Genomic DNA, 16,398 nt, shown 5'->3' with positions numbered 1-16,398 from the left:
CCGTGGCTGTATCAAGTTGACATAAAACACAGATGTAATTCAGTACTTGAGAGCTAAGGCAGAGAACACTAAGGTTTTTGAAGGCAGCCTGTGCTCCAAGGCTGGATCCAGTCTCCAAGCCAACAACAAAATTGGAATCCCTAGTGCCCGTCCTTTCATGAACAGCTAAGCCAAGAGACCAGAGAGCAATGATCCTTGAGCGTGGTTGCCTGGCATGGCCTCGAATGTTCCTGCTTAGGTCCTGTTTATGTAATGCTTTGGATGTGTGTCTTTTCGCCTCAACATTCAGTACTGTAAGGGAAGACTCGGGCAATGTAACTGTCCTGGAAACAGTGAAGGTACTCGAAAGAGACACTGTGCCTCCCTAACTGGATACAAGGAGATTGATTCAGTGCACACCAGAAATAATGGAACCACTGCAGGAAGTTCACGCAGGCAAAGGGAAAAGATTGAAGCCAGGCACTGGACTGAGGAAAAACTTGGCTCCCTAAAGGTTCATAGGGTTCTGGTCACATATCAGATCACCCTGCAGGAGACGCTAGGTCAGAGGGAGCGATGGCGCAGTGGTGGGCACGACCACACCTTAATCAGAACGGCTTAGCTTTGCATACTTCTTGCTTCGTATTTAAAACTAACTCTCACGTCAGGACCCTAAATATGGAATGTTGTGTCACCGGACCCCATTATTTGTTCCTCTTCCCAATGTGGCCACTTGAACTAAATATCCTTTCTCTGCTCTTTATGGTTTTTTTTCTTCCTTCTGTTTTTGCATTGAATTGTTCAGTTTCTCATTTTCCTTCAACTAGCCTGAAACTTAAATATGAATGAATTTTAAACTGGTAATCAAAGAATGAAGATACAGAAACTTTTACCAAAGTCTTAAAGTTACTGTGTACTTTTCCCTTGAAGTAAGGAATGCTGGCAGAGGTGTTGACATGGTTGGTGTAAACCAGAACCCAGATATCAGCACCTGGGGATGCAGAAGAGGCACACTGCTGCCTGTGGAAGCCCAAAGGGAGTACACACTAGAAATCATAGAAAAGGAGAGGAGCCCAGCCTGGTCTTCTAAGTGAAAGGCACGAATAAACATGAGTGCATGCAGTTTGCTTCTGTCTGTTACCCTAGTCCTAACCTAAGGCCCACCTACGCATGGCCCTTTCTATACTGACATGCTCCTGGGCCTTTGTAAGTGGGTTCTCTGTGTGCCCTTGTGAGTGTGGCTGTTAGGACGTGGGCACATGTCCGTCCCTGTTTGTGCCTTTACCTCTGGTGACATTGGTACAGACTTGCCCAGCTCTAGGGTTTCTGTGATCGTGTCCACATGATGCCATCCTAGGAAACCAACACTGGAATGATCTACAGGGAGCACATCAGGACAGTGGGAAGACCCTAAGAGGAAATTATTTTTTCTGGCACCCATGTGCTATCAAAGGAATGGTTTGAAATCTCTTCTGTCTTCTCAAAGCTGAGGGTCTGGCTGAAGCCAGGATTCCCAGTTCAATGTGTGTCTTAAGCATATGGACACCACTGTGACCCATTGTGCACATGGAAAGGCAGAAGGACAAAAGTTGGCAGCCCTGGTCAGAACTAGAGAGACCTATGTGATGGAGCCTCAGGCTGGAGGGCCCCAGGAAGTGACCTCACTTCCTTAACCGCGTCCAGATGGAACTCAGAATCCTGGTTACCAGGTCACCAGAGGCAAGGGGCAGCCTCAGTTGACTCTCTTCACTGGAGGCACTTGAGCAGTCAGGATGTTCTCCCACGTGCAGACTTCTGATGGCTCAGGCCACCAAAAAGCCAAGAGTCGTGGCCTTGGCCACCTTTTGAGATGTTGGGTGTGGCCATTTATTCAACACCTCTGGCCATTTTCCCTCATGGAAGCCAAGGTAACACAAGCCAGCCTGTGGCAGGAAACCTTTCTGGTCCCCCTTGTCCCTGACTAGGTGTGTGTTCCTGAGAAAACACTGAGGAACATTCTTCATGGCCACTATTCACTTCAATGAGTGGTAATGGATTGTTAATGTCTCTGAGTTTTCATAGCTAAACCTCCTTCCTTCTTTGTTCTTGCCTCAGAATCAAAAAAAGCTTGATAAACCCCTCACGTTCAATACCAACAGCCCATACTACCTGGGAAGATTCATTAGCTGTTTACCAAGAGCCTTCAAGCAACAGGACACGGCGTGCATATATATATTTTTGGCCATCTACCAAAAATTTTCTACCACCTGGGAGGTGCTGGACCTAATAATTAAAATGTGAGTGGGCTACACACACGTACAGGCTCTCAGGCCTCCTGGTTTGGTTGTAGGATGGTGCTACTCTTCTCTGGGACTGTATGCTCCTTTAGGACAAGTAAGATTATACCGTGACATATGCATTGGTCCTGGGCCTGGAGCTTCAAAGTGGCCTGGCCAGAGATGGGGGTGGGGGAGACAACTCTAGACTGTGTCATTCACTTTCCCCACGAAGTGTCAAACACTATCTTTTCTCATGCCTTGAGCAGAGCCTTTCCCCCATTTGTATCAAAGGTTCTAGAAGGCCGGGTGGTGGTGGCACACGCCTTTAATCCCAGCACTCGGGAGGCAGAGGCAGGTGGATCTCTGGGAGTTCGAGGCCATCCTGGTCTACAATAGCTAGTTCCGGGACAGGCACCAAAGTTACAGAGAAACCCTGTCTTGAAAAACCAAAAACAAAAAAAAAAAACAAAGGTTCTAGAGACTATCTAGGTTTGATGGGATGAATGGCACCAGGCAAGAGTCCCAGGGGGCACCCAAGAAGCCCTGAAACCTAGAAACCAAGAGACCTAGCAGGGAGCAGCTGAGGTTTCACCTCTTGTGTGGAGATCCTTGAATAGCTGTGACCAGAGGCTCATTCCTAGACCCTCAGCACTGAAGTCAGAACAGTGGAAAGAGACCTCAGCACCCTCGTCCCTTTCCTGGCTTCTCTTCCTACATCAGATTCGAGTAGCTCCCTCCAGATCTCTTGGTGGGTTAGGGACACATAAACTTAGTGACACCCTCATGAAATGCCATAGGTATGGATCTTTCCGTCCTGACTGTGTGGAGGATCAGGAAAAAAAGACGTGAGTGTGCTTGGGTGAAAAGGGAGGTAAGAACCCATCTGTGGAGTGGGATGTTTGGTGGCTAGTGTTGAGAAGCTAAACCATTACCAGTCACCCTCCTCTCGGGATCCCCATAGAGAATGGTATCAGAGACTTCATGTGTAGGTGGAGAAAAACAGAGACCTCCAATGATCCCTTTGGTTCTGAGGGACATAGGAATGGATGAAACTTCTAGGATCCTAGGGGAATTCATCCCCACCACAGCTCAGCCCAGTTTGCCCAGTCAGTCCTCTAAGGTACAGAAAGCATCTGGAGCCCTCTCCATACAGCCCCTCACTCCTGACCACCATGCCCAGCAACAAGTGGGCTGCTTAGCATTTTCCTCAACTGAGGGACCAGTGCTGTGCTGGTGAGGAAAGGCCTTGCTTCTGACTCTACTTCCCGCCAACCTGCTCCTCTTTGCAGTGCTATATTGTGGTTTCTGTCATTGTGGCTCAGAAAACACCCCCAGGACTTCTGTGAATATCCGGACATGGCCACCGTGAAGAGGCTGGTGGACTACATAAGGCTAAACGCGCCGTCCACAGAGGTCGCTATGCAAACGGAGGAGCTCCTATCAATGCTGCGGGAGCAGGAGTCCAAAACGGGTGAGGAGGCCTGGGGTAGGTGCCCGGGAAGGCAGGAGGTGGTTTTGGTGATGGGTTGTACCAGGGAATTCTCCAGATGCCCTGGCCTGGAGCCAGAGCTGGACACCTGTTGGGTGAGATGCCCTATTGTGGGGAGAGGGGGCTGGGGATTTTCTGACATGAACAGGCCATCTCTGGGAAGTTCACCCCATCCTAAAAACTTCTAGGACATCTCCACTAGTGGCCCATCTCTTTCTGTCTCAGATTGCGGCATCATCCGGGCAACAACACCAGAAGCCACAGTGCTGGATGCCTCAGGGGTGCCAAAGACGCTGCCTCTGAGACCAGCTTCTATGGCAGGGCCACAGAGAGATCTGAAACCCCTAGAGAATCCTGCAGTTTGGGGACCAATTGTGCCAGAAGCTGGACCCGTACAGCATCTGAATTTAGATCAGCCTCTGCCCGCATCATCCAATACACTAGAGGTGGCTGCAGATGCCCCCATCGCCAGACACTCATTTCCAGCCACTGCAGTACGATTAGGTGACACAGAGCCTGTTTCCCCTCTTCCTGATGTTGACATTTAGTTAGATGTTTGTCATTTCCAGTGCTTGGGCAAGAAGTCTAGCCACCCCAAGCACCGACACTTCCGGTTTCCAGGGCCTCACATGTGCCATCAAGCGATCAAGCAACTTACATAGCCACCCAGGGCCTCAAGCTCTACGTGATCTATGTGCAGTGTGGTCATGTGATCTCCGCGTGACACACCTGGGCACGTGTGCTAGGCAGCCTTTAAAAGCTGGACACGCCCACTCCGCCCACTCCACACTCTCCATGCACCAACTTCCTCACGTCCGCGCACGTGTCTTTCTCTCTCTCAATAAACTCTTAAAGTGGGTTCCGTTGTGTGTCTTGTGATCCGTTTTCGTGCCCCGTAATTTCATAGGTACTAGAAATACCTGCTGAGTTCTACCCTGAACCAGCTCCCCATATAAGCTGTCCTTCCCCTCTTTAGAGAAAACATCTCCTTTTATTCTGTTTCTTTTTTATTGTTGTTTTCATTGTTAATATCACCTTTAATTTTGTTTAATTCATTTTATTGCTGTTTTCATTGTTAATATCATCTTTAATTTTGTTTAAATCTTTATTATTGTTCTATTGTTAATGTCTCCTTTAATTTTGTTAAATTATTTTTTGAATACAATCTTTTCTCATTTTGCATAGTTATCTCCGCTCCCACTCTCTGCCCACCTCTTTCCCCCAACCTACTTCCACCCACTCCTCAGAAAGGGTAAGGATTCCCATGGGGAGTCAACAAAGTCTGAAACATCACTTTGAGGCAGGACCAAGGTCCTCCCCCCATATCTAGGCTGACCTAGGTATCCCTCCAAAGAGAATATGCTCCAAGATGCCAATATGAACACTAGGGATAAATCCTGGTCCCACTATCAATGACCCCACAGACTGCCCAATCCTCACTGTAGGACCTTCACCCCTTATTCTCAAAGGGGCAAGAAGAAATTTCCTAGCAGAATATTTTCCCAGGAAGATAGTGGCCTTTCCCTCTCCCACCCAGGAGATTCTGAGCACAAGGTCATTTAGCTCAGCCCAGCCAGCCACCTGGTACAGGCTGATAAAGATGGCCTAACTCAGGAGCAGTGGCCTTGTTCTAAGAACAAGGAAAAAGCTGGCTTAGCAAAATGGGAGGGAGCAAAGGTCCTTGCACCCATGCCAAAGCATCTTCTTTTAAAAAGCCTCTTTGTAGTTAAGCCTTTAAAAACTTACCCCACAGAGGAGATACAACTCCTCTCTCTACCTTGCTACAAGGGGGTCATTTGGAGACAGGGGTTCCAAACATGTTTGTATGATGCTGATTAAACCTTGCTTATTACAGTCTGGGCCTCTCTGGTGGTCTCACCCTGGGGGTCATAATCTGGGCACAACATTTGGTGTGTTGGTAAAGAACCACAGAGATTCCAGCAGGATGATGGAAGCCCGGAGGTTTATTAGCATCTATCCGTGAGAGAGCGCTCTTTGTCTTTTGTCTCTTGTCTCTGTCTCTGTCATTTTGTCTTGTCTGTCTGACTATGGCTGCTTTGGTGGTGTACCTGTCGACCGCTATGGGATTTTGGTATTGACAGATGTTCCCTGAAGTGGATGCGCTTGTACAGAGAGACCCTGGAGAAGCAAGGGACGCCTTGTCTTCCCTTTTCAGACAGTGATGGATCATTTCCAGACAGGGGCTTTGCTGGCCCCAGGTCATTTCCAGACAGAGATGGGAATTCTCCCAGTCCTGGGTCATTTCCAGACAGGGGCCTTATTGGCCCCAGGTCACTTACAGACAGGGATGGGAATTCTCCCAGTCCCACGTCAGTAGACAGGAATGGGAATTCTCCCAGTCCCACATCAGTAGACAGGATCATTTGCAGCTACCTCAGAGACAGCTGTTTGGGTTTTTCCCACCTTGGGAGAAAATGTCACTATATGTCTCATTCCGGAAATTTGTCAGTCTCTTTGTGTTATGTTATGGTAATTGTTGCTTTGTTTTCTTTCTCTCTTGACTTCTATCCTAGGCCCCTGTGGAGCCCCAGCCTCTTTCCCCCAGGCTTTAGGGATGGAGAGGAGAGAGGCAAAATCATGGAGAGTGCCCAAAAGGAACTGGGGACTGAGAGAGTAGGGAGTGCATGCCTTTGACTTGGAATGTCTTTAGGAGCCGCTACATTGGGCAGATGGTGATCCCCTAAAGTTCCAGGAAACTGTTGTCTCCTATATATTATGTTGTCTCCTGTATATTATGTTTAAGACTGGACTGACAAGGACTAAAAAAAAAAAAAGGGACAAAACTTAAATGTGAGAATGCAGGTGACTTGGCAGCAGGCCATCTAGGGTCTGTATCCTGTATCCCTAGCCCTGAGCCAGGTCTGATGGCAGGGAACACAGGGCCTGGGTGCTGAGAACTTAACCTTGAGACTTGAATACCAACAGCGGCAGAGGATCTGGGTGGGGCCTGCGGGGCCCTGAGGCCAGGGAGCAGGGACACCTGGGATGGAGCAGGTGGCAAAGTCGCAGTGCACCCAGCTGAGGGCAGAGGGATGCAGAGGGATGCAGAGGGATGCCTCTTCAGCAGGCAGGCAGTAGAGCCAGTGACTGCTGGAGGCCGGCTGGAGCAGAACAGGGCTGCCCCCTCTCCCTTGTTCTCTCTGTATCTTGAGGGTCTTAGCCTTGGGCAGGAGAGAGGGACCTGCACACGGGTGACAGGAAATTGACTGCTTGCAATTAAAAAACTGGGCAAATAAAAAACAAAAAATCTGAGATCATGGTCAAAGAAAAAAGTTAACAAAAAACGTTTTTTAGAAACATTGGCAGCCAAGGACACTCTCTGTGCCCACTGCTGCTGCCCCCTCTTTTCTAAGCCAAGCTCTTCAGTATGATAACACTCAAGGTCTCTTCTGCTGGCCAGCAGTTTCCCGTCTTAACCCTTTTCTGCCCTGATACAACTTATAAGAAATTTTAAATTGTACCATCCTGTATCTTTAGAAAGCATTAATTTTAAAGTAAGAGCTGGAGAAATGGCTCAGTGGTTAAGAGCATTGCCTGCTCTTCCAAAGGTCCTGAGTTCAATTCCCAGCAACCACATGGTGGTTCGCAACCATCTGTAAAGAGGTCTGGCGCCCTCTTCTGGCCTTCAGGCATACAGACAGAATATTGTATACATAATAAATAAATATTAAAAAAAATTTAAAGTAAAGTCAAAGATGCATTATTTTTGGGAATGCTTGTGTTTCCACAGGAAGAAAAACATATGGGTTACAAATTTATCACCTTTGGTTAAGATACATATTTCTGCTTTTGTTTTATGCAATGTTCTGCTAGATAAGATCACAGGAAAAATCTTTAATAAAAATGTACATGTTGTCTAAAAATCAAAAAAAGGCAAAAGACTAAATTAATAAATAAAAAAGCTTGTCTAAAAATGTCTGGCTGGCTTAACCAATAAAACAGAAAGAGAGAGAGCAAGATCTAAAATGTTGCAAAAGGTAAAAAAAAAAAAAAAGGTTGTAAAAGGCCAAAGGATGTTTGCTGTAATTTCTTGTACCTAAATGTTTAATGGTTAATTCTGGTTTTAAAAAGTTTTGTTTGTCTTGTTAAAGGGTCATGGTTATTTCTTTAAAAAAATTATATATGCTTGTTTTGTTAAAAAAATAGCCTTTGGTAATTATAAGTTTTGTACTTGTAATTTTTCTCTGAGCTCTGGTCATTAGATTTGGATTCGCAAAAGTTTAAATGTCTTTTTGATATAGATAATGTTAAAACAGTTTTATGCTGTTCTTTATTGATATACAAGAATGTCAGTTACCACTGGGAATAGCTGAGTCTAGACTCCCAAAGAAAAAACAGTTACAAGAAAAAAACACCAATACCAGGGAATAGTCACCAAAAGCATCAGCTACAATAAAATAGGTTATAAAACATATATACTTATAAAATGTTTCATATTGTTAGTGTTTAGATTTTAACCTCATTGTCTTTGCTAAAATCGTTAATTTAAAGGTTCAACCTGACAAAATATGGTATATAGTTTTGGTTTGTTAAAAATACAAGTTAATAATCAGTCATCCTCAAAGTACTGATACAAGTACAGAGATAAGCCTTATTTAGTCTGCTGTATATGCTTTAAAGCTTAAAACAAATAATAAAGTCTGTCTAATCAGAGATACCTGGACATCCCTAAATACTTCAGAGATCTATAGAAAGTGGCATTTAAAATAATGTTTAAAAAGCTTGTATCAGACAGAGACTCCGAGGTCTCCAAAGAAGACTATGGGACACCACAATGTCTCCACATGGATAACAACAATGCTGACCACTGGGCAAGATGCTACGACCTGCTGCCAGGACCCAGCCCAGACTGTGGACAAACAGTAGGACGTTGGAGACTTGGTTGCACCACTTTTGCCTAGACAAAATAATGTTTTCCCAGGAAGATGGTGGCCTTCCCCTCTCCCACCTGGGAGATTCTGAGCACAAGGTCACTTAGCTCAGCCCAGCCAGCCGCCTGGTACAGGCTGATAAAGATGGCCTAACTCAGGAACAGTGGCCTTGTTCTAAGAACAAGAAAAAAGCTGATTTAGCAAAATGGGAGGGAGCAAAGGTCCTTGCACCCATGCCAAAGCATCTTCTTTTAAAAAGCCTCTTTGTAGTTAAGCCTTTAAAAACTTACCCCACAGAGGAGATACAACTCCTCTCTCTACCTTGCTACAAGGGGGTCATTTGGAGACAGGGGTTCCAAACATGTTTGTATGATGCTGATTAAACCTTGCTTATTACAGTCTGGGCCTCTCTGGTGGTCTCACCCTGGGGGTCATAATCTGGGCACCACACTCACAACTGTCCCCCATATTTAATGGGCCTAGTTTGGCCCTATGCGGGTTCCCCCACTGTTAATCCAGAGGCAGTGAGCTCTCACTAGCTCAGGTCAGCTGTTTCTGTGGGTTTCCTCATCATAGTCTTGACTCCTTTGCTCATATTATCATCCCCTCCTTCTGGATTGATTTCCAGAAGCTCGGCCCAGTGCTGTGCTGTGGATCTTGTATCTGCTTCCATCAGGTCTTTCTTATTGTTGTCTTCATTGTTAATATCACCTTTAATTTGTTTAATTAATATTTATTACTGTTTGCATCATTAATAGTGCCTTTAATTTTGTTTAATTATTTTTATTGTCATTGTTGTGTTAAATTTTAATTTTAATAAAATTTATTGTTTAGTCATTTTAACTTATATGGCTCAGGGGCATCATGTCTATTCCTTATGTGGTACAATCTATTCATGTCTAACTGTGGATGGCAGCTCTGAGCCAAACATGTGGGTCATGGAAGGGGACCCTTGCAGGCCATCTTAGAAGCAAGGAAAAACAAGCAGTTTGTGTGGCAGAAAGTGGGCGGTGTCAACAGTGGCACGGAATATATGGCTGTGCTCAGCGGTGTCCCTAACACTTAGGGACACAGACGCCGAGCTCTGATATAGTGGGGCTCGAGCACAGGCTCCTCCACGGGCTTCTGCTCTGTTGAGCTGGTCAGCAGGGCCATGCGGAGAAGGAAGAGGTCAGGTTAACTGTCATGGTGCTCATCATTCTCACCAACCCTGAGCCCAGAGCTGTGCACACACTCACCACACCGGGTGACACTGTTGCACCCCAGCGAATGTGTTCAAACAGATGGTTATCATAAAGAACTTCCAGGCTTTCTCACAGTTCTGGGGTGATGAGCAAGTGACACAGCTGAGCCCATGGATGTTTTACACATTTGTCTGTGTGAATGGATTGGAGGCAGTCTCACTGTTCACTGTGTGCAGGCAACCCTCCACAGGACACAACTAGAGATCACCATCAAAAATAGCTCACTGCTGCTGCCGCCAGCACAGCTTGGATGCTGAGCCTGGCTCTGTGTGTGCGTGCGTGCGTGTGTGTGTGTGTGTGTGTGTGTGTGTGTGCACGCGCGCGCGCCAGGATTGAGACACAGAGGCTTCTTTTTAGGTGGAAGAACAGCAACCTTTATTTTGCCCTGAGCTAAAGCCCTTTATACCTTTAAGCAGTTGACTGGAGACATGTTGAGCAGCCAGAGATCAAGATCAGGACTTGGTGTATTGGGAAGCTTCTGTGGAAAACCACCGGCCAGAAAGATCACACACATCCTTGTCAATTACAGAGTACAAGGAAGTTCCACTGTTGGTCCGGGGTGTGAGGGCGGCCAGATCCCCACACTACAGTCCGCATGCTGGGCATGTGAGCTGCCACTTACCATTTAGAGGACACTGAGTGGTGTCAGTGGCCCTTTCAGGGTGTAGGGCAGCTCATTTGGGCTCTGATGAAGGAGGACCCCCCCCACACCACATCACTAGGCATTTGGCTTTGGGAAAGGTTAGTCCATGACTCATCAAGAAGTGAGCTGTTAGCCAGGCAATAGTGTGTACGCCTTTGATCCCAGTACTTGGAAGGCACATGCAGGTTGAGCTCTGTGAGTTTGAGGCCAGCCTGGTCTACAGAGAGAGTTCCAGGTCAGCCAAGGCTACATGGAGGAACCCTATCTCGTAAAAACACAAAAGTGACTTGCTCATGTTATCTAGTCACCAGAGTTAGGTGTGCAGTGATTCTGGGGACTGGAGATCAGGACTACATTAGACAGCTCGAGAGAGACCCCACCCAGGCTGCAGGCTGGGGACAATGGAGGCCTGCCCATCACAGAGAACAAAGAGGGGACAGTAGCCAGAGTGAGGGCAGCAGCGGTGTGGCTGTCATCCCTACACATGGGGAAAGTGGACTAGTCCATTATCAATGTGTGCAGAGTCTTGAAGAATCCACAGACCAGTATTAGAGCTAGTAAGTTAATTCAACAAAGTCACAAAGGAAACACGAACACACATCACAGAAAATGAACTCGCCACACAGCTGCTCACCAGCCATGCACAGGGAGGACTCAGATAAGAGCATCAGCTCGATACCACACCAGCAGGTAAGTGAGTAATGCAGTCATTCAAACAGCCATCGATTCTGTTACTCTCCTGTCCCTGGCTCTCCACAGTGTACCTAATGTTCTCTCCAGAAATATTGAAAGAAATCTCAACAATAGATAAGAAATTATGAGGTAGCAAAAAAACCAAACAAATAAACAAAAAAACTAAGGAAAGTCAAGAGATGCAGAAATGCCAGGTTTGTGAGTTAAAGGACCATAACTCTTTAAACAGGTGAGATGGGACTTAGCCTGAATATTCCATGTGATGTCTATGGACGGCAGTGGGAATGTTTAGTCAATGTCCCTAGGCAGTTTCAAAGTACCCACAAAACAACACAGCAGAGGGAGTTGGCTGTCAGTATGCTCTCTGCTGAGAAAATGCAGGGATCCGGGTTGGATCTCCAGCATTCACATATAAAATGATACGGTCATGTGCGGATAATACCCCATGTGCTGGTGTTTTGCTTTGGTCGTTTTCAACTTGAGACAAGGTAGGGACAATAGGGAAGAGAAACATTGGTTGAGAATATGCCTCTATCAGGCTGGCCTGTAGGCAAGTCTGTGGAACATTTTCTCGATTAATGCCCTGTGTGGGAAGGTTCAGCTCACTGCGGGCAGTGCCGCGCTGCACTGGTATCTGGGGTGGCACAAGAAGTCAAACCGAGCAAGTCATGGGGATCAAGTCCGTCACCAGTGCTGCTCCGTGGCCTCTGCTTCAGTCCCTGCCCCCAGGTTCCTGCCTGAGTTTCTGCTCTGGCTTCCCCCCATGATGGACTGAAACCTGCAGATGAAATAAATGCCTGCTTTTCTGAGCTCAGTATTCTACCACAGCAAGAGGAAAGGAGATTACAGCACCCTAGGAGACAGCAGGGCCCCAGAGCTCACTGGTCCCCCAATCGTGTCGACCGGTGGGCACTGCATTCAGTGAGAGAGTGTGTCTCAATGAAAAGAATAGAGGGACTGAGGACAACACATGATGTCATACTCCGGCTTCCACCGTGTTTCTCAACCTGTGGGTTGGGACCCTTGTTTGGATTGAACAGTCCTTTTCCCGGGATCACTTAAGAACATCAGAAAACATATATTTACATTAAGATTCATAACAATACTAAAGTTACAGTTATGAAATATCAACCAAAGTACTATTATGGCTGGGTTTGCCGTGGCTTGAGAGACTGAATTAAAGGGTCACAGCATCAGGAAGGTTGAGAATCACTGCTTTAAACGGTAGGATTACGGGTGTGCACCACCATACCCAGAAAAAAAAAACTATTCTGGAGTTCTCCATCATGAGAGCTGCTTTGATCATTAGATGACTTGCCCCTGCATAAGCCTGTGGACACCCGGATTAAAAGACTAGACAGAGGCCATGGGCTCCACACAGCCAATGAGAACAAAAGATCTGAGTGTAAGAAGCGTTAATGAAGAGATGGTGGACCCACAACCAGGCTCCAAAGACCAATTGGCAGTGAAAATCGAAATGTCCAGTGGGTTGCTGAGATGGAGATGAGGTTTTCCTCCTCTGTCTTCTGAGATCTCAGGTTGATGCACAGCTCAACTAAAATTGACACAACATCCATCCTCCTCGCCCCGCCCAAGGATGCAGAAGTGAAAACAGCTGGTGAGGGAGGTGGCCCTGACCTGGCTGCCTGCCTACACGTATTACTAAGCTTGAGGACCCAGGAAGTGTGGGATTGGAGGCCCAGGAAATTTACAACCCACTTCTGACCCCTTTTCCTGACATTCGGAGGTTCTGCTTAAGAGATCAGTGACAGTTTCCGCGTTTTATAGGGAAAGAACCACGGTTGCTGACAACAAAGAGTTCTCTAAAACGGTGTCACACAACACAACACAGTGTATTGGCCTGGGTAGCTTAAACTGCCAACCTGTCACAGACACAGTCACCTGAGAGGAGACCCTCCAATGAGGAATTGGCCTAGATCAGATGGGCCTGTGGGTATGTCTGTCAGAGACCTCCTTGATTGTTAGCTGATGTAGGAGCTCAGCCCACTTTGGGAGGTACCATCCTCAGGCAGGTGGAAATGAACTCTATCAGAAAGCTAGCTGGGTATGAGGCGGCCAGCAAGGCAAGTAGTAAGCAACTTTATCCATGAGCCCTGATGTAATTGTTTGTGACATGAGTTCCTTTGATGGAAGTAACGCTGTATGGGACGGCGAGCAGATGCACCTTCAGATTCCTGCCTTGACTTCACTCAGCGATGGACTGGTACCTAAGTCACTTTGATTTATGTATTTATTCCTCCCAAGATGAATAAATCCTTTCCTCCCTTAAGACACTTTTGGTCAGAGGTTTTTTGGTGTTTTGATCACAGCAGCAGAAGTCTGAGTGGAGCATGTACAAAGCTGAAAGGAAAGCAGATGAAAATCCCTCTGGTGCTCTGGGACACCAGCATCAGCACCCGCCACTGCAAAGCCAAGGCCACAGAGAGAAGCATCAGACCTAAGGCAGCTCTGGCTGAGACTCTGGTTCTTGTCACCATAGTTACAGTCTCAGCAGATACCCGACAGGTATCTGGGAGGGCAGGCGGTGCTCTGAACTGCTGAGCCGTCTCTCATCCTCTCTCCTAACTTTTTGTTTGTGATGGTTGTGCGTCACCATGTCAGGGCTGGGAATGGGGTCCAGGACCTCTGGAAAAGCACCCAGTGTTTTTAACCTCTGAGCCATCTCTCCATTGCTGAGTACTTACTTCTCTGGCCTGTGGAAAGAAAATTCTTTTTGTTGTTGCTGGTATACATTCATTGTTCTCCCACTGTTCTCTCTCTCTGTGTGTGAGAGAGAGACAGAGACAGAGACAGAGACAGAGAGACAGAGAGAGAGAATCTAGGATCCATGAATGAGGGAATATGTGAAATTCATCTTTTGGAATGAGGCAATTCACTTAATATCAGAATTTTCAGTTGATGCATTTTCCTTCATTCTCTGTAGCTGAATTCAGTTCATTGTGCCTCACAGCAGTCCCCCGTGACTCCAGCAGGCACCTGGGGTTTCTTTTCTTTTTTTCTTTTTCTTTTTTGTTTTGTTATTGGAAGCAGGGTTTCTCTGTGTAGCTTTGGAGCCTGTCCTGGAACTAACTTTTGTAGAGCAGGCTGACCTCGAACTCACAGAGATCTGCCTGCCTCTGCCTCCCAAGTGCTGGGATTAGAGGCGTGTGCCACCACTGCCCGACGAGAGATTTTTTTTATTATTATTACTGCTTCAATGTTGCATTTTCTAGAGGTTGAAGTCGTTTTTGTCATCTTTCCTTAATTTTGATAGATCATAGACCCTTAGAAAGGCATCCATTTCTTCCACAGTTACCAGTTTACCCTAAAGCAGGTCTTCAGTTCTGGCCCAGGAAGCTTCTGAAATCTGTGTCGTCTTTTCCTGTGTTTCCCTTTTCATATCTAATTCTATTCATTTGGATCACCGGCAGGGGGACAAACATGCCACACCTGACATCTGTCTTCCTTAATTTTTAAAACTGTTTCCCATGGAGTGGTCATCCTGTGGTAGCTATGTTGTGAAAACATCCTGCTTTCCCCCTACAAAGGCAGGAAAAAGCAATGTGTTTGGGGAGACAAGATCACACTGGGCCTGGTTCCATCTGTGAGAGTCCTGACTAGACAAGATACCTGTGACCCTCTGTGGTAGTCTGAATGCAATTGCCTCCATAATCTCATAGGGAGTGGTACTATTGGGAGGTGTGGCTTTGTTGGGGTGGATATGGCCTTGTTGGAGGAAGTGTGTCACTGCGAGGGCGGGCTTTGAGGTTTCCTAAAATCAGGACACCACCCAGTGTCTCAGTCAACTTCCTGCTTCCTGCAAGATGTAGGACTCTCAGCTACAACTCCAGCACCACATCTGCCTGCATGCCACCAGGCTCCCAGTCATGAAGACTGAATCTCTGAAACGGTAAACAAGCCCTAATTAAATGTTTTCTTTTTAAGAGTTGCCATGGTATCTCTTCATAGTAATTAAAAACCCCAACTAAGGGCTGGAGAGATGGCTCAGTAGCTAAGAGCACTGACTGTTCTTCCAGAGAATCTGGGTCCAGTTCCCAGCACCCACATGGTGGCTCACAACTGTTTGTAACTGGGATAGCAGAGAAAACAGTGTAGTATAGACTCTGTCATGTGTTTACCAGTGTTCATACTTATAAAGATTCATAATGAAAAGGAGTGAGCTGAGCAGGGTAAATTACAAACTGTAAATTTCGAGGAGAAAAAGAGCACCATTAAGGGGAATAGAGCTAAGTCCTGTGTTTAAGGAAACAAACAGATTAAGAAATAGAATATAGGGACCGGTGACTTCAGATCCCACCAGCCAAGTTTCCAACATGTGAAAAGAAACAAAAGAAAAGCTTAGAGCCAGGTGTGGTGGGGCACGTCTTTAATCCCATCACTAGGAAGACAGAGGCTGGAGAATCTTTGAGTTTGAGGCTAGCCTGGGCTACACAGCAAGTTTCAGGTTGTGCACCACTGCTTGGCTGGCCTGCTCTGCCTGCCTACCAGCAACTTGCAGCCCTTCAGCACCTGCACGTCTGGGCTGCTCCTTGTTCCTTTCTCTAACAAGAACCTGCTCGGTTTGGTGTGTTTTGTTTAGAATTCACAGGTCCGACCGAAACTACAGGATCCCTGGGTGAGTCACATTGGAGCCACAGTTCCTTTGGTGGTACAGCTGCGGCATCTGCTGGCCAAATTTGTCATTGCAATTTAAAATCACCTAGCAAACCAAACCTCTCCTGCCTGGTTAGTTAAGAGCCTAGGACATAAGGACAATCTCCCAAGTATTTTATTTGAGGTAAAGCACTGGATAGTTTTACATTTTAAACTGAAAAACTAATTAATTAATTAAATTTTTTGCGATTTGTAAACTACTCCCATGCCAATAGCAGATATCACCATCACCTTTTCATTTCTACTATGGATGGGATTTTAGAAGAGATATGTACCCACCTGGGACATATACATTCTTAGCCATAGTTGCTATTAGTTTGGTAATTCATATCATATCCTTAAAAATGGTTTGATAACAGAGCCAAGAATGAGAAACTTATGGGAATGATACAGACTTTACAGAGCAGAAATGAGAGGTTATCTGAAAGGATTCACTCCATTGAAATTGATAGCTATAAGACATGACCCAGCCACAGAAGAAGCAAGATGTGACTGCCTTGCCAAATAAGGTACCGAGGCACATGGC

The 16,398-nt window shown here is 46.3% G+C and overlaps 1 protein-coding gene across 1 annotated transcript; it reads left to right on the top strand.

Annotated features, from left to right (window-relative positions):
• Positions 1–1,751: 1,751 nt before the first annotated feature.
• On the top strand, positions 1,752–4,274 carry LOC142849126 (ral guanine nucleotide dissociation stimulator-like). The gene is made up of 5 exons (XM_075971203.1): positions 1,752–1,835; positions 2,074–2,255; positions 3,035–3,082; positions 3,527–3,723; positions 3,952–4,274. Exons 1-5 carry the CDS (start codon positions 1,752–1,754, stop codon positions 4,272–4,274), a joined length of 834 nt encoding a protein of 277 aa, XP_075827318.1.
• Positions 4,275–16,398: the final 12,124 nt, after the last annotated feature.

Source organism: Microtus pennsylvanicus, chromosome 1 (genome assembly GCF_037038515.1).
Source record: "Microtus pennsylvanicus isolate mMicPen1 chromosome 1, mMicPen1.hap1, whole genome shotgun sequence".
Taxonomy (NCBI): domain Eukaryota; kingdom Metazoa; phylum Chordata; class Mammalia; order Rodentia; family Cricetidae; genus Microtus; species Microtus pennsylvanicus.
The sequence above is the reverse complement of the archived record's forward strand: the minus strand, read 5'-3'. Positions and strand labels throughout refer to the sequence as shown.